At 54.9% G+C, this 18560-nt stretch overlaps 2 protein-coding genes across 2 annotated transcripts in view; one reads left to right on the forward strand and one right to left on the reverse strand.

Moving 5' to 3' along the window:
* Positions 1 to 1703: 1703 nt before the first annotated feature.
* ARF5 (ARF GTPase 5) lies at positions 1704 to 13126 on the reverse strand. The gene is given in 8 exon segments (XM_032769969.2): positions 1704 to 2121; positions 2262 to 2348; positions 3160 to 3285; positions 6858 to 6929; positions 7811 to 7920; positions 9784 to 9864; positions 13061 to 13090; positions 13093 to 13126. Coding segments are annotated over 7 exon segments (540 nt in total). The 3' UTR covers positions 1704 to 2121.
* A 3221-nt stretch (positions 13127 to 16347) lies between these two features.
* Positions 16348 to 18560, forward strand: part of GCC1 (GRIP and coiled-coil domain containing 1) — a 13778-nt gene continuing 11565 nt past the window's right edge. The window contains exons 1-2 of the mRNA XM_032769974.2: positions 16348 to 16427; positions 16877 to 17962. Coding sequence (XP_032625865.1) covers positions 16916 to 17962 — 1047 coding nt within the window. The 5' untranslated portion in view covers positions 16348 to 16427; positions 16877 to 16915. The remainder of the gene's footprint in view (positions 16428 to 16876; positions 17963 to 18560) is intronic.

Here is an 18560-nt window from a genome sequence, read left to right on the forward strand (position 1 = left end):
AGGGAGAGGGGCGCACCAGCAAGATCTTTTAAAAACTTTATTAGTTTCTGACATGCATTATGGTAACGTCCACAGCCCCACCTGAGATCTCGTGCTAGGCGCTGTCCATACACCACCTACAAACTGCTCATCCCACGAGTCCCCCACAGCTATCAGAGCCCTGTGGAAGCACAAAATTGCCTCGGTGGTGGGTAGGAATTTTCCTACCAGGGCATGGCCCAGCTAATTCAATACTCTTATCCTGGCCCTGACAGCGGCCAGCACCAGAACGACCAAGAAATCCCCTAGTCCTAGAGGACTATAATGGAAAAACCTGCACATGGGGGAAGCTTCTCAAGATCCCTTCTCAGTTAGACAGCAATAAAAACAAACACAAACACACAACTCTCCCCTCACTCTAGCCATCGCTCCGTGGGGGGAAACTCTCGGATACCGCTTTGTCTAAGGCAAGAATATCACAGGGATACTCAGTGTTCTCTGGCCCAGCTTCATACTGTTACACTAGTTTGACCACCCTCAAGTGTAGCTGTCTGTATGTACAGAAACGAGGCAGGCAAACGCCGAGCCTCCAGGCTCCCACTCCCATCCGCTTGATGGAGCCTTGTCCAGCTGTGGGCGAGGATGTGCTCGCTCTCATCACAGCTGTGTTGACAACAGGCAAGTTGTCTCCATTAGTCACGACATTACACTGGACAGTCACATCACAAGTCCATGCTCCCCAAGGTAATCCCAGCAGAGCTCTCCGGTGGCCTGGGGAAGGCAGCAGACACATCCCTCACTCCACTTTCCTTCCCCATGAGCCAGGCCCCCCGCCACCCTGAAACTGACACGCAGGAAGCCAAGCGGCCAGGTAACACCACTGGCCCTAGTAAGGGGCTTTGCCAACTTAACTCCGTGACCTGCGGAGGCGGCGGTTATTCTGGGTAGAGGTGGGAGGGCAGGTGTTGGGATGAAGCAGACTGATCACCAGCCTCCCCACGAGTCACGGGGACGGGACACAGAGTATTCAAGCCCTGGTGCCTGGAATTAGCACTGCCCCTCCCCCTTCTAGTTTTAAGCTACCAAATAGAAGTTGCCCAGTTTTCAGGGACCGCTTCACTAGCTGTGGCTAGGTGAGGGGCGGGGGGGAAGCAACACGTGCACTGCTCTCCCCCAGCACTGGCCTGGGCAGTACATCACTACTTGGAAAAAAGGGGAGGGTCTCGCAGAGCTCTGCTGAGCCCATCGGCCAAGCATATGCCAACAGGTCGCTGCATTAAGCTCCCACTCTGACATGTAGCTGGATCGCACCAGCCGTTTCCACATCTGGCACAGCTGGCTGCTGACACCCAGTCTCATCCTGTAGGTTGTTGGTGCCACATCTGGGCAGGTCACTCAGGTGATGACTTGAGATACTGGGAGCTACAGTCAGTAATAAACAGTGCTTTGCTGAGCACCCACAGGCCAGAATCCTTCTGGCACCTGCATTCAGAGTGCACCCAGTCCTCTCCTTTGCAAACCGGTGCCAGGCACACAGCATGCTGGGGACTCTACCTTTCCACTCCAGGGGCTTCTGGGCAGGAGTCTCTCTACATTTCATCCTCTGGCTTCCCACCCCACAGGGTGGCCCTGTAGCTCCCCATGTTAACCTCCTTAGTTACCCCGACCCTCACACACAAAAGCCGGGACCATCTGCTGGCGAGAAAGAGGCATAGGGCATAGGATACAAACTGGTGGAGTTTTATTACTCGATATACAATAGCACATTACACAGTCAGAGTCCCAGCCCAGCCCTGCCCCCCACCCTCCCCAAGAGAAACAATTATAAAGTTCGTGGAAAGATAAAAAGGAGAAACGGTTCTGTTCTGCAGTGTTGTGACAGCCGAAGCAGTTACCTACAGTTTTCCTCACAAGCTGCCAATGGAGGTAACTGGTACATCGCCACCTGCTCAGTGCTTAGACACACCCCACCCCCACTTCCCTCCCTTCCTTCCAACAGGCCCTGCTGGGACATGGCACAGGCTCCACTTAACAAGAACACATGCAGTTGGGTAGGATGGTTAGCATGAAAGTGCCGTCTGGGCAGCGGAAGGCAGGAGCACAGCTAGTGGAGCTGCCTGAAGAGTCCTCAAGGTTCAAGTTCTACCAGATAAACACACGGATCATTTAAGACGAGGTCACAGTGGGGAGGAAAAAACAATCCAAAAACTAAACTAAACCCGTCACGGAGATCCCAGGTGGGCACGACCCTCGTCTGGTCTGTGGGCCGGCTGGCCACCCACCTAGCGCTTGGAGAGCTCGTGCGATAGCCAGTCCAGTCCGTCATAGAGACCAGTGCCCTGGGTTGCACACGTTGCCTGCACGTACCACTGAAAAACAAGGGAAGGAAATCAGGCAGCAGGCAAGACAGAGCAGCTAATGCTGAGAGGTAGCATTTAGTGGGCTGGGAGCCAAGCACCACCAAACCCTAATTCCACTTCAGCTTACGGTGTGACCTGAGTGCCTCAGTTTTGCCCTCTGTAAAATGGGGATCATGATCTCACCCTACTGCACCTGGGAAATGTGGATTGATAGTCCAGTTTGTAACATGCCATGTATCATCAGCAAGCAAGGTCTCCAGTTCTCTTCAGCCCTATGGGAGACAATTGCTGGAGAACTCACTGGGGGGTCGGAAAGGGAAGCAAGACAGAGTTTGGTGCTGATCAGAGAAAGATGGGGGGGAGGTATAGCTCAGTGGTTAGAGCATTGGCCTGCTAAACCCACGGTTGCGAGTTCAGTCCTTGAGGGGGGCATTTAGGGATCTGGGGCAAAAAAAATCAGTATTTGGTCCTGCTAGTGAAGGCAGGGGGCTGGACTCGATGACCTGGAAGGGACCTTGAAAGTTCTAGGAGATTGGTATATCTCCAATTATTAAATTAGATGGACTGTGCCGGCTAGGGCAAGGCAGAGTGCAAGCTCCATGCACACCACTCTGCCAAGTCACCTCTCAATCCTGTAGCAGCCCGTGTGACTCACTCCAGGCCCACAGCTCTGCTTCAGTGTCACAGCCCACGAGACTGAGCCAAGGAGAGCCGCTGAGATGGCGGGAGAGGCAGTCAGAACGGAGCAGTCAGGCTACAATCCCTCCCGCAATCTCAGGACAGCCTCTCCTGGCAATCGCGGGATTCTGGGTACACTTACGGTTCTGCTGCGGAGCGTCTGCAGGCCCAGCTTGTCGGTCAGCTCGCTCACTGCCATTGCATTGGGCATGTCCTGCTTGTTAGCAAACACCAGCAAGACTGCATCCCGCAGCTCATCCTCCTGCAGCTGGAACAGAGCAGGAAAAGCAGCTTAGCCACGGCCGAGCAGGGAGGCCTGTGAAACCAGCTGGCTCGCTCAGCCCGCTCTAGCCTACTGCAGTCTCCTAGGGACCAATCCAGAGTGACGAGAGGACAGTTCAGTGATAGGGCACTGAACCAGGACTCAGGAAATCTGGTTCAATTCCCACCTCTCCAATAGATGCCATGGGTGACCTTGGGCAAGACGCTTCTCTCAGTGCTTCAGTTCCCCAGCTGCTAAAATGGGGGTAAACCCTGCCTCCCTCCCCTCATTTTCACCTGTCTTGTGTATTGGCCCCGTGAGCTCCGTGGGCAGGGTGTCTGTGCAGCACACAGCGCAGTGGGGCCCTGACCTCACATACAGTCAAGTTCTGGTCACAGGACAGACCATTTACATGTTACAGCTCTACCGTGAGGGGCTGAATGCTTCAACTTAAAGCTTCTTCGACCACCTCCTCCTGAGCCCTCCGCTGGGCCCCCCACATCCCTCAGGGTCTGTTCTTCCTCAGCTTCCCTGCATTTCAGTCACTACCTCTCCATCCCTCCCAGCTTATCCAACATCTCATCCTCAGGTAACACACACTATCCCCCAGGGCAGCTATGGCAAAAACAGAACCCCTTTCTCCAGCTCCCCTCGAGCATGTTCCTCCTTCCCCCCTCCAGCCTCCTCGGCTCACACCCAGGCTCTCAGCCTTCTCCTTCTGACAGTCTGAACCCCTCTGGCTCCCAGGGCCACTGGGTGCAAACACATGCCATGTAGCCATAAGGCAAATATTCCTGTGTTCTGCACCACGGCCAGCCCCCACTGTGGCTAGTCTTGTGCAGGCCTGCTCCGCAACAGAGACACACGGTCGGGGTTTTGCTCTTTACCAGTGCAAGGTTCTCTTGGATTCAGGAGAGAAGGATTTTTCTAATTGAATGGATTTTCTTTAAGTTAAGGTACTAACTGAGCAGCCCACTCCCTCAGCCGGTGTGTCCTCAGATCTATTTCCATCCTATATGCTACACTCAGAGCAGCTCCCTTTTCTCACTCAGGTAGCCAGGCAGTGCTCTAGCTGCACATACTCCTTTTTGGAGACCACAGTCAGGCAAGTCAGAACCAAGCAGCTACATATGGCACAACGCTGAGCTCAGGCACCCCTACACCTTTCTTCCCCCTTTCCTTTGCTGCAGGTCTCAGCCTGTGAGCTCATCAGGGCTGGAACAGAGACTCCTCTCTTCCAGGCACCCACTTTTCCCCAGCCCCTTGTCTTAATGCTTGAGTGCATGTAGTGCTGCTGCCACCTGCCGGATTAACAGAGACATGCAGCAAGGACAGGGTCAGCATGAGCTAAGCACCAAAGCCCTGCTCCAGAGCACCTCTGCTGGGGTGGGACAGGGGGAGTTCACTGCGGTGTTTGCTGGCCAAAGAGCCTGAAGGTTCTGGTGGAGCTCCCACTCTCATCCTGCCTCTGCAGCTGCCAAGAAGCCCCAACCGCCCCGACTCTGGGCCTGGGATTTGCCTACAATCAGGCTCGGCCCAAAGGAAATTTCTTTTTCTCACAGTTGAAGAAAAGCTGATTCAGCTGCTTGAGTTGTGGGCGTGATCTCCTGCTGCCCTACGCAGGCCGGAGGAGCCACCAGCACCCAGTTCACAACAGTGAACACTGGGCAGCTTTTCAGGCTCAGTTTGTTTTCTCATCCTCACTGAGGATGGAAGAATAGGGGGTCAGTGGTTTTAGGGTGAGGGGTGCTTGAAGCTTGAGTTCTCCCAAGCCTGGCTCATGGCAGTAGGCACACAGCTAAGGCTGCAGCTTCACAGAAAGGGAGCAGTGCTCGGAGAAAATCACATCCAAAAATTAGCATTAACAGAGAGACTAAGCACTCAAGAGTCAAGGTTTCTCCTGAGATGTTACCTAGGATGTACTGTCCATTCCTGACAGCCTTGTTACCAGGAACACTCTAGGAGTCTATCCATGGGATACACACCAGGGCACCATTGGAGCCCCACTGACTTTTCAGTAGAAATCTTCAGTTTTGGAGTTGCCTGACCGAACACCTGGATTCTCAGCCTTAATGCTCCACTCGAGCCAGTTTTTGGTTATTACCAATGGGCGAGACTTCCAGGAAAGCTCAGCATTTTGGTGCACACCAGCAGCCAAGTGTTTGTGACACTTGTGATCAGATTTTCAAAGTGAGCACCGCATGTGTATTTCATCATGGGTGCACATGGCACTGTACGGAATAGATCTCTGTCTTGTGGGACTTATAATCCAAACTTGTCTACAACAGTAGATGAGGGAGTGGGACAGGCAGCAAAAGTAGGAATGGGATACTGCTGTAGAGGAGAGGTATTTCAAGAAGCAGGTCATCTAGCTGCTTTTTGTATTTTGATAGAGGGTCACAGTGGGCATAGGACCCGCTACCCCAGAACAGTAGGCATAGGACCCACTGGCCCAGAACAGAGATTACTGGTTGAAATACATACTTTCTATCAGAAAAATGAATTGTATCCCCCTGAAAACGCAGGAGAGGATTGGCATTTTATAGCTGGAATGGGACACTAATTATCAAGCCCTCCGCAAATGAGAAAGTGGTAATGGTTGTACAGTTTAGGGGTAGACGAGCTGTCCTTTTTAGCACATTGCTAGAATGGCCACGTGGTAAATGTGTCTATTGGATCTACATGAAGCAGCTTCCCTGTAACACTGTTGTTCAACATATGCTGAGGAAACAGTCCCAGGCCTCCACTTACTTGCAGGCTGGTTTTGACAGCCATTGGTGAGAGACAGCATTTCTAGTAGCCATCCCATATCCATGCATTTCATGGTTGCCACTAAATATGTCCATTCAACCCACTCAAAGGCCTTCTCTGCATCCAGAAAGAAAGCTAAACTGGGGCTAACACAGACACTTTCTATACTTGGCTCTGGTTAATTTTGGTTTGTTTTAATAAGTGAGTTTAATGTGTCCCAGCTATGGTTTTATGGAACATTTCTGGCAGACGCTAGTTTAGTCTAAAGGGATGGCATGGATAGCATATGCAATTTTGATTTCTGGAACTAGCTGTTAGTGCATTTCACCCTGTAAGAGACGCTAAGTACTAAGTTCCTACTGCCTTCACGTCTCAGCACCCGAAGAGTCAGAATGTCAGTCACAACCCCCACCCCTCCTCCCCCAGTGAGTCAGCAGACATTACTATGGAAGAAGCAGTAGCGTTACATTTACTCCAAACACAAGGGATTGAGGACCGTATAAGTGACCTCCGCACGCATGCGAGTTCGTTGCAATAGCATCTAGACACCTAGTCTTAGGGATAAGCAAATTTGGGAAGCAGGCTCCACTGGTTTTGAGCTCCTGCTCCACACACGCCAACTTACCTTGAGATAGGAATTCTACACCGGGCTCTAGCAGAGCCTCGGCCACCCTAGATCCATGTCCTACTAGCCCTGTGAGCTCCTAGGCTTTCACACCAGAAAGATCCCACCTAACTATTCTCCACCTTCTCACCAGTCACCCCAAGCCCAAGTCACCCTACGGAGATAACATGCAGTCTCTCTCCAAACCACCCCCATCACTCACCATCTTCTGCAGCTCATCTGCAGACTCCTGCACTCTCTCTCGGTCATTGCTGTCCACAACAAATATGAGGCCCTGTAGAAGAAAGCAGACAGACATGAGACAGTTCACACAGCGCAGGCACCAATGCCACAGTGAGGGGCACACTACACAAACCCAGAGGAACAAGCCTCTTTCCAACACTATGGAATGGCAACTGAGATCACTGCCAATGTGGCAACCGCTTCCCACCACACCCCCAACCACGTATCTTCTCCAAAGCTATTCTATAGATCAGCAACAAGGGCTTGGATACATCTTCATTCAATGGAAAACCCCACATCTCTTCTTGCCAGTTCTCCTGCACAGAGACCAGGGGTGGGAAATGCCCTGGGGTAGTTTTCAGACACCCCACGTTCAGCACCTCGCTGCGCTGAACAAAGGAAGTTACTCATGGCTCAGAGCAGAGGCACCTTCCTGCCTCATTCTGAAAGAGGCAGACTCAGAGGCAGGGTCGCTGCACCAGCTTGGTGCAGCAAAGGAGCGGACAACTCCCATAAGCCCAATGCAGGCTGCTGCGTGTGGGGAGACAGGAGCTGCCTTCCAGCCATACTCCCTGGATAAATCTGCGGAAGAGGACAACCTGCCACTACCAATGCCCAATCAAGCCCTAGCCTCTTTACCCATCTCTTTACCAACGTGACACTGCTACTGCCCTTCCCCCGCAAGAAGGGAGAGGGATCAGAGGGTCACCCAGAAATGCTGGGAAGGCCAAAGCGATCTAGCTGCTATGAGCAGGGCAGGAGCAGCATCCATGGGACTAGGTCCACATCTCATCCCCAGTTCTTTGCCATGGAAGCAGTTACTATCTCCTATTCCTATCCTGAGGCAGACAGGTGAGGGGAGGCCTCAGTGGATCCCTGTACAATACTCATGTCCAGAGGGCTCTTTCTCGGTGCCTCTGCAGCTCCTCCCACCTGTGTGTTCTGGAAGTAGTGTCTCCACAGGGGTCGGATTTTGTCCTGGCCACCTACATCCCAGACGGTGAAGCAGATGTTCTTGTATTCCACTGTTTCAACATTGAATCCTGTGAGGGCGACAGGAGGAGTGAGAGGAGACAGAGTTGAAGACACAAGCGAGTCTCTGCTGAAGATGGTTAATCACCATGGCAGCCTGAAAACTGGCAGACCACAGCCGCGCACTACAGGAAACACCAGTCACTGCCGGCAGAGACGCCACAAGATCTCAGGGGATTTTTGAGTCGGGGGAGGGAAGATTCATGGGGTGACAAGCATCACAGGGGTGTGTTAAGTAAGATGAAGGTGGAGTGCAGCATCCTTCTCCTCCCACCAGCACTTCTGGGGAGGGGTAATGGATGATCCCTCAGCAAGCTGCTTCCCAGCCACTACCAGTAAACTCATCCAGGCTGGAGTTCCTTTACTGTTAGCAGATGATTCTGCGTGACAAACTCTGACTTAGCAACCCTAGAACTCACTAAGTGGTTCTGTCCAGTGGTGCACAAGTCACACCTACCTACTTTGTTTCTCAAGCAGGTATACAACTCTGAATACACATGATGAGCAGATGTCAAGAACCATCAGATAGAGACATTTACACAGCTACATCTCAGGCTAGAATTGCACTAAGGTAACTGCTGTTCAGCTTTCATCTATAGCCTTGTCTGCTGACCACATTTCTCATGATCAGAAATAAGCAACCCACAAGCACCCCCATTCTAAAAATTCACGGAGAAAGACATTTACCACAGTCAGTAGAGCTCTGCACACTGAGAAATACAAGCTCTGCTGGACTCACTGTGAAGACCAAATTAAGGTCAGATGATGTTTACAGTCAGATCATGTGACCCAATGATCCATCCCAGCAACCCAGTCATCTGCTCTTCTAAGGTGAACCTGTGCACGTCACCACTGGCACTCTACAGCCACTGCAGACCTGGCAGCTCTCAGAAGCATCAGTGACAGAAACATGGGGGTGGGGTGACAGGGAACGGAATACCGGGGGGGCGGCAGCTTGGGACTGGGGGGCAACAGAAGAGCTGTGGATGGGAAGCCCAGGGCTGGGACAGTAGGGGGCTGCGGGCAGTGGAGAATCGGTAGAACTTGGCAAGGAGCCCAGAACAATAACAGCAGAGAAATGAGGTCTACTGACAGCGCTGTGTGGGGGCGTTTGCACAGCATCTGCCTCTGCTGTGCCTTGCCCAGGCAAGTCCATCACTTTCAACACTAGCGTCCCATAATACATTTAAGATAAACACCACAGAGACAAACCGACAGGAAGCCTCTCTTTTGCTGCAGTCACGCTACCCGTCAGACCAGCTCCTTGTATGCTCTGTCCGAAGCGAGCAGGGCTGAGACCAGAGCATGGGTGGTTAGGAACATATGGACAATGATTGCGCTTTCATGTGGTCTGAACTTGTACTGCTGCTCCGGCCCAGCCAGTGTGCAAGACTGACCTCCTCAGCATTAGAGATACCGGGATGGCTCCATTTTATCAGGTGATTGGATTGTTAGCTCTTCAGGCCGGGACTGTGCAAGGACCTGGGCTTGGGTCTCGCTCATTGGCCTGTTGGGAAGTCTAGCCCCACGAGACGTGGGCACTTCCTCAAGTCAAGCCAGTGCCCAGCAAGGCACACAAGCCACACTGCAGTTTAAAGGCCCTTCCAGTAGCACAGCTCAGCAATGAGACAGAAGCCATCCTGACACATCCCTGCTGACTTCAGAAACCGTTCTAATTCCAATGCCACAATACAGCCCCCGCTCAGAGGTGGCCCCCAGCTAACCAGCAAGGGACCTGCAGGGAAGCATAACCCCACTGTCGACTCAGCCTGAGAGATGGGGGTCACTATACAGAGCTTGCAAACCGCAGCACATTACCCCTCTCCCAGCCTTGGAGGCAAACCAGAGCCGGGGTGCGGCTTTTCACCACTTACCGATGGTGGGGATGGTGGTGACGATCTCACCAAGCTTTAGCTTGTACAGGATGGTGGTTTTACCAGCAGCGTCCAAGCCGACTGAAATGGTGAGAGAGAGGGGAGAGGCCAGTGTCACTTGCCAGCACAGGGGTGCAGATAAACACATAGCTCCTGCCTAAAGCCCCCATAACCTCTTTCCCTCCTGAGTCTGACTGCCCCAGTATACAGCACCCCCTCTTTCTAGGAGATGCTGCAGACAATTCTAACAGCTCCAAGAGCCCAGTCCATGCTCCCAGAGGCTCAGACAGAGCCATCCTAGCAAGACAGCTTTACAAAGGGCTACCAAATTTACAGCCTACAAACCCACCCACGGCCCCTTGTGTGCAGCTTACCCTCAAAACAGCCACAGCTCATTCATTCAGGAGAAGCAAGCGAGAGGTCTGCCCAGAACAAAACCCACCGCCCCCGCGGCATTCTGCGGCTTTCCGAGCCTGAGTTACCCCAGAGAACACCAAGCAAATCCACACGCTGTGGGGCAGAGATCTAACAGCAACTTTCCCCTCCACAAAGCTCTCTGTGAAGATCAATTCTGAGCACCAGGAGGGGAGAATCAGGTGAGATTCCTAAATGTTCCACTCCCTCCGTCACCACTCTGCTCAGTTCTAGGCCGCCGGTATCAGTTGTGGAGGAGTCACTTCAGTCTGTCCTTGACATGATGACCAGGGCAGGAATTGCTAGCGTAGGCCAGCTCTGTAATCCCCATCACAGAAGAGCAGATGTCTCTAGACCCCTATCTAGAAGTGTCATTTCCAGTTCAGAGGCAGAGTTCGGTGCAGGGCAGAACATGTGAACCCCCACACAGTTTAGAGTTTCCCCCTCAGGAAAGACAAGGTGCTCGTCAATAGAACAGCTGCATCCTACAGAGACAACAGGAATCTATGGGGAGTTCTTCAAGCCTAGAGAATTCTGCTTCCCTTTTCTCTTCTGCTTGACCTGACCGACATTGTAGTCCCAAACTTTCCAAGGAGGGTGGTTCAGAAGGGCATTACCCAGGGAGCAGAGTGGCCCAGAGTGACAGGAACAGGCTAAGGAGAATCACACTCCCAAGGCGCTGTTCTGATCCGGGCCATGTCAGTATTGGCCAAGAGCCATTACCACCCAACGGCTCTTCTTGGACTCCGATAAGTAGCAAGCTGGGGTCTCAGCCCAGCTTGTCCACCTCACAGAACTATCAGCACAAGGGGCCCTGCCTTGCTGGCCCTCGACTGGCTCATGGAGACTGAACACCCCTCGAAGTCAGAAACAGGACACGAGGAGGTAGAAAGGAGCTTGCACAGACACTGCCTAGGCCACACGTTGCATGCGACTGGAGAACTCCAGGCAGCACGCCTGTCAAAAAGCTAGGACCTTCCGCTCATTAAAATTGGTTAGGGCCCTGCCACTGAGCTGAGGCACCACTATATCTTGCAGGACGCCCCCCAAAAATCCTCCATTATTGTTACTTATTTGCACTGCAACTGAGCTGAGAGATCCCAGCTCAGGTCAAGCCCCTGCTTGGATAGTCTCTGTAAACCCCCTTGCTTTCTGCTGACAGGGTTCCCAGCCATCTGTTTGCATTATGCACTGCACAGTGACCAGCCAGAAGCGCCTCAGCAAACTCAAACCAGAAGAGCTGACCCTTCCAAAAATGTTTAAAATGCACTAGACAGAGCCTGGGAAACACAGTCCTGCTGACCCCATATTTCTCATATTCCATCTCTCAATTCCAGCATGCCTTGACAAGACAGGCGTGCCCAGCCACACTGGAAGAGTCCGTTAGGTGGAGGTGTCCAGCCGCCACAAGGATAAATATATGATCTAGGGCCCAATCACAATCACATTTCAGAGTAAACACCCCGTTTCCGGGACTGACTGTTACGTGGTCCAAGCCCCGCACTGAAGACAGTTGAATACTCTTCAGAGCCTTCTCTCATGGCTGTTGGCTCAGCCAGCCCAGATAGGCTCAAGGACATGAGTCTGGCCCTTTTGCCACCAAGGGCTCACGGAGCAGACCCAGAAGTTACAACCTTGAATCCTGTTGCCACCTGCAGAGGCCATTCTAGCCAAGGAATGGGCAAGGATCCTATGCCCAGAGGTCCCCATCGCTCAGCCCACGAGGGGGGTTCCCCTTCTGTGAGGGCTGCTTTGCTGGATGGACTCTCTCTATAAACCCTGCAGCAGAGATCAATCCCCCATAAGGGGGCAGGGTACAGGATCCCACAGCCCTATAGGTCTCAAGGTCTAGGGGTGATGAGTCTGTGCTCCTCCTGGAAGAGGGCAAGAGACAGCCATAACAGTCACCCCAGCAATGCAGGGAGGACAGATGCCCATGCCTGGCAGGGCTGCTCAGCTCCACCGGACCAAGGCAGGGCAATTCTCCAGCAGGGACCGATGCCATCCCCGATTCTCTGGGATAAGGGCTAGCGCTGACAGCTGGGCAAGTACAAGGCTCCCCCTACACCGCTCCGGGAGCAGCAGCCAAGCTGCCAACCACACTGCCCATGGCAGGAGGGGATGTTACCGGGCCCAGCTACCCCAGAGGGATTGGCCATGGGGGCGGATTAACGCCACTTCCCCTAGCAGCCCTGCAACCCAACCCAACCCCACTCCTTCAGGGGGACCCCACCCCCCAAGGCCCTGCAGCCCGACCCCTCTGCTGTGGGGTGGGGAGAGACTTTACCCATCCCCCACCCTCCAGGGCCCTACAGCCAGCCCCTTCTTCCTCCAGGGGGGACCCGACCCACCCCCACCCCCAGGGCCCTCTAACCCCCCGGGGGGACCATACCCATCCCCCACCCTCCACGGCCCTACAGCCAGCCCCTTCTTCCTCCAGGGGGGACGCTACCCACCCCCACGGCCCTCTAACCCCCCGGGGGGACCATACCCATCTCCCCACGCTCCGGAGCCCTGCGGCCTAGCCCCGTGGGAGGGAGGGACCCCACCCACCCCCAGGGCCCTGCAGCCCGAGCCTCTGCCCCCGGGCGGGGGGGGGCTCTACCCATCCCCCCATGCTCCGGAGTCCTGCGGCCTAGCCCCGTGGGAGGGAGGGAGGTCGGGACCCCACCGGGAGGGACCCACCCACCCCCAGGGCCCCTGCAGCCGAGCCTCTTGCCCCCCGGGCGGGGGGGGCTCTACCATACCCCCCACGCTCCGGGGCCCGTCTGCCCCGACCCTCCCCCGGGGGCTCGCAAAGCCGCCGCCCAAAACGGGGAAGGAGACCCCGGGCCCCAGCATCGGCCCCTCCCCCCCGCCTCACCCATGAGAATCCGCATCTGCTTCTTGCCGAGATCCGAGAGAAGATTGGCGGAGACCGGAGGCCCATGGCAGACGGAGGGGCAGGCGGCGCTGGCGCAGCACCCCGCGGCGTGCCGATACCGCGCTCTGCGAGCAGGCCTGGCAGAACCGCCCAGCACGCTCCGCTCCCCGCAGCCTTAGCCCCGCCCCCGGACAGAGCCCCGCCCCGCCGCCTTAGCCCCGCCCCCGACACGACCCCGCCCCCGCAGCTTAGCCCCGCTCCGGACAGAGCCCCGCCCCCGCAGCCTTAGCCCGCTCCGGACAGAGCCCCGCCCCCCGCCTTAGCCCCGCCTCCGGACAGAGCCACGCCCCCTGCCGCCTTAGCCCCGCCTGCGCCGCCTTAGCCCCGCCTCCGGACAGAGCCCCGCCCCCTTAGCCTCGCCTCTCAACAGAACCCCGCATCCTGGCAGCCTTAGCCCCGCCCCGGCCCGCTTAGCCCCGCCTCTGGACAGAACCCCGCCCCATTATCCCCACCCCAGACAGAGCCCAGCCCCCAACAGCCTTACCTCAGCTCCAGACAAAGCCCCGCCCCCTTACCCCGCCTCTCAACAGAACCCCGCATCCCAGCAGCCTTAGCACCGCCCTCACTGCTTAGCCCCGCCTCCATACAGAGCTCCGCCTCCTTAGCCCCGCCTCCAGACAAAGCCTCCCCCTGCCCGCCTTAGCCCTGCCTCTGGACAGAACCCCACCCCCCTTAGCTCCACCTTCTGACAGAACCACACCTCCTGGAAGTCTTAGCCCCGCCTCCTGGCAGAGCCCCGCCTGATTTAGCCCCAGCTTCCAACAGAGCCCCGCCCCCACCACCTTAACTCTGTCTCCTGGCAGACTTAGCCCCACATCCAGACCCAGCCCTGCCTAGGCCTACCTTAGTCCCGCCTCCTGACAGATTTAGCTTCGCCCCTGCCTGCCTTCTGAAACAGCTCTGCCCCCAGCAGCCTTAGCCCCACCTCCTGACAGAGCGCCCCCTCCTTGCTGCCTTAGCCCTGCTCCTGGCCACCTTCTGAAACAGCTCCACCCCCTGCAGCCTTAGCCCCGCCTCCTGAAACAGCCCCAGGCGCGCAACAGCACTACCCTCTTCAATGCTAGCCCCACCCCTGGGAGCATGAGCCATGGCCCAACACTGTTAGCCAATCACGTCTCCCAAAAGAGCTTTTCTGCCATCAGCCTTAGTCCCACCTCCTGGAAGAGACCCAGCCCTTGCAGGACTAGCCCTGCCCTGGGAGCAGGAGCCCTGATTCCGCACCATTAGTCACACCTCCTGAGAGCACCACTTCCCTGCAGCACTAGCCCCACCTCCTCGGGGTTCCCCAATCCCAGCAAGTAACAGCCCACTCCTGGGAACAAGCCCTGCCCTATAACAATAGCCCCGCCCCCTAACATCACAAGCCCCACCTCTCAAAGTGCTAACCACCCCCAGGGAGCTGACCTGCCCCCTGAAAGAGCCACATCTCTGTAGCCTTAAATCCCGCCAGATCCCACTTCCCAAGAGAGTCCTACCACCCATCCACCCCCAAAATTTCGGCTTCCTGCAGTTCCAGGCATGCCGCTCATGATCCTCCCACCCTGGGCCATGGCCCTGCCATGTAGTCCTGTCCCTTGGAAGCGGCACCAGTTTTTGAAGTTAAGCTGAATGGGATAGTCCATGACTTTCGGAACTATGGTTTCAGGGTGTCTATCAGACAGCTACAGGGCTGCCCAGAGGATTCAGGGGGCCTTGGGCAAAGCAGGGGAGCTGTGGCGCTTGTACTCATCCAGCGGCAGCCTGGGTCTTCAACGGCATTTCGGTGGTGGGGGCCCTTCAGTCGCTCCACGTCTTTGGCAGCACTGAAGGGCCCCCCGCCACCGAAATGCTGCTGAAGACCCGGAGCGACTGAAGGGCCCCCCTGCCGCCAAAGACCCGGACCGCTGCTGGGCCGGGGCTTGTGGGGCCCCTGCGGGACCTGGGGCAAATTGCCCCACTTGCTTCCACCTCTGGGCGGCCTGGACAGCTGGTGCACCCCGCCTGCATTTTCCACATCAAGGTTTTTTAAAATAAAAGCTAAGCTTCCGATCACAAGTGACTCCAGTGATGGGGACCAACCTCCATAAAGTAAGTGCTTTAATCCACCCAAGAGAGGCGAAGTGGGTGAGGGAGTAGCTTCTACTGTACCAACTTCTGCTGGACCTGAAGAAGAGCTCTGGGTAAGCTCAAAAGCGTCTTTTCCACCAACAGGTCAGACATTACCTCACCCACCTAGTCTCTGATATCCTGGGAGTCACACACGACTACGACTACACGACTAATACTGGGCTTTTGAATTCTAGAATGGAGGCATATTAAGCTATCCGTAACAGTTCTGGGTATCCTGCCTCAGAATCTAGATCCTGCTAATGAGCAAGAGGCAGACTATGGTTTCTCTGATGAGCTGGAAGGAACAAGCCTTCTGCCTGAGAAGGGGGTTTATTCTACAGTGAGACAGCCCCCCCGGCCCCCTTGCAAGGACAGGCCCTAGAAAGGAAGGAGTCACGTTGACTTGGGCTTTAAAACACTTCTGCATGCCACTTTCTGAGCACCTCCGCCTCTCGGGACCCCTCCCCCGGATTTGGTACTCAGAGTCTGCAGCAAATTTAGCGCCCTATCTTGAGATTTCTGCTCCGGGCCCCTCTCGTGCCCACTGCCAGAGTAGGGTGACTAGCCAGCAAAATCGGGACGGAGTGAGGGGGTAATATGAACCTATATAAGCAAAAAAAACCCAAATTGGGATAGTCCTCCCTATAAAACCAAGACATCTGGCCACCCTGCCAGGAGACTCCCCAGCAAAGCGTTCACACCACCCCCGGTCTCCAGACACAGCTCTGCAGCTGCTAACCAAGAGGCCCCGCCCCAAAACTCATAGGCCCCGCCCTGCCCCAGGAGGGCGCATGCGGGTCTGCGAGTGGCAGAGTAAGAGTTTATTGCAATCAGCACATGCGCAGTAAGAGTCAGCGGCGGAAAGACCGGAGCGTGCGCTCGCGCACTTACAGTCGAACGCAACCAACAGGCGCAAGTGCGTCAGCTGTTGGAAGGGAGCCACGGACATTCGCGCAGGCGCGGCGAGTGTTGGACGGGTATTACGGGATATGCGCATGCGTTAGCAAGCCTTAGTAGGGAGCCACCAGGATTCGCGCATGAGCAGCAAGCGTCGGCTGGGGAACCAGCGTCCTAGGCGCACGCGCTGTGGAAGAAAGCAGTGCGAACGCGCAGGCGCGAGAGCCGGGAACAATGGGCTACACGCAGGCGCGAGGGCTGGGGCCTATGGGATACGCGCATGCGTGGTGATGGTCGGAGGGAGCCGGAGGTGGGGATCCGGGTGAGGAGAAACGCCCGCGCTGGGGTCAGGGTGTGAGGTGGCCCCGGGGCCCTACGGCCAGGGGCTGCCCCCGCCCATGAGCCCGGGTGGGGACCCGCGCGGGGTGGGGGCGAGGCCCTGGCGGGTCTGAGCGGTGGGTGTGAGCCCCGTTCACAGACGGGTAAAGTGAGGTGCAGGGAGAGGGGCCTGGAGTCCCTCACGAGTCCCCCAACTCCCAGGCCTGTAACTGGTCTGCGCCTTCTCCTGTCGCAGTTCCCTGGTGTTCAGACTCTCCCCAGGTCTCATTCTGCCCTGCGCTACTGCTCCACAGATCTGTTAGCCCATGAGCTCCATGGCTGAAGTGAGCTCAGCTCTGTGGCCTCATAGGGTCGCCTGCACTCATCTGTTTTAAGACTTGCTAAGGCTGTTTATGTAGCCTTCACTCATGTTTTTTCTCTCTCTCCTTTCAGTTTGCATGAGCAGCAAAGTTGAACAGCTGCTGAGCAGTCATGGAGAAGTTTGGCATGAACTTTGGGGGCGGTCCTAGCAAAAAAGATCTTTTGGAAACTATTGAATCTCAGAAGAAACAGCTTCTTCAGTACCAGACTCGCTTGATGGATGTTGTTAGAGCCTATAAGAGCTTGCTCAAGGAAAAGGAAGCCTTGGAAGCTAGCTTAAAAGTGTTGTCCGTGTCTCATGAGACGGACATTGGCCTGAGTGGAGCTCACCTTGAAGATGTTGCCAGCTCCAATGTTTCCTTTGCTGACTCTGCTGATGACAGGAGTTCTGTTCATAGTGAAGACAGCATGGGGACAGCTACAAGTGTGGACACTGCAGCCAGCTTGACCAGTGCCAAAGGTGAACTGGGGATAGAAGATGAGAGAACCACAGCTGGGGCTTCCCTTATGAAATCAGAGGAGGCGAGTGGATCAGAGAGTGGCTTCAGCACTGGCAGTGGGGATGTGCCCGCCGCCGCTAATGAGGCTGACAAAAGGGTGCTCCAGCTGAAGACTCAGCTGGCCACCTTGACCAGTTCCCTGGCTACAGTCACCCAAGAGAAATCCCGCATGGAAGCCTCATACCTAGCAGACAAGAAAAAAATGAAGCAGGACCTGGATGAGGCCAGCAAAAAGGCTGAGGAAGAGAGGAGCAAGTTGGAGGCAGAGATGAAGTGTGTCCAAGAGCAGCTGGCAGAGACCAAAGCTCGTCTAATCACACAGCAACATGACCGGGCCCAGGAGCAGAGTGACCATGCCATTATGCTGCGGGAGCTACAGAAGCTGCTGCAAAATGAGAGGGCCTCACGCCAGGATGTGGAGCTAAAGCTGGAGGAGACCAGGGAAGCACTGGCTGGAAGGGTGTACGTGGCTGACCGTGTGGAAGAGTCTGAACTGCAGACCAAGGAGCTGAGCAGGGTAGTGGAGGAGCTGAAGAGAGAACTGCAGGCTGTGCAAGAAGAAAACAGCAAGCCAGACCCCCGTCTGCAGGAGCTGCAGGATGAGATGTCCAGCCTCAAGAGTCACTTTCAAGCACAGCTGCTGCAAGAGATGAGAAAGGTAATTCTCTGTTTGTACACCAGGGTGCACTAGCCAACATCTTGAATAGGAAGAGGCCAATAGTGAGTACATAGTGATTTGTAATGAGTTTGGGTTGACATAAATCCTGCATCTTCATAGGACCATAAATAAGAGAGATTTTAAAAAAAATCTGCTGTTCCACTAGAAGGAATAACTTTTTAATAAGGTTACAAACTGCCATGCTTCAGGGCAAAAGTCAACCACCAACCAATGGGAGTAGGAAGAAACTTCTTTTATGAACAGGTATGCCATAATTGTCCATTATAGAGTTTCTTACACCACCTTCTGAATCATGTTATCCTGTCCACTGTCCGAGACCAGATACTGGAATGGATAGAACACTGTTCTGAGCCATTGTGGCAGTTCCTGTGATTGTACTTTTGTAAAACTTTTCAAGATCCATGATTGTTCGTGATAGAACAAGAAGCAATGGGCTTAAACTGCAGCAAGTGAGATTTAGGTTGGACATTAGGAAAAAGTTACTAACTGTCAGGGTGGTTGGACACTGGAATAAATTGCCTAGGGAGTTTGTGGAATCTCCATCTCTGGAGATATTTAAGTAGTTAGATAAATGTCT

The sequence above is a fragment of the Chelonoidis abingdonii genome, chromosome 1 (genome assembly GCF_003597395.2).
Source record: "Chelonoidis abingdonii isolate Lonesome George chromosome 1, CheloAbing_2.0, whole genome shotgun sequence".
In the NCBI taxonomy this organism is placed as follows: Eukaryota; Metazoa; Chordata; order Testudines; family Testudinidae; genus Chelonoidis; species Chelonoidis abingdonii.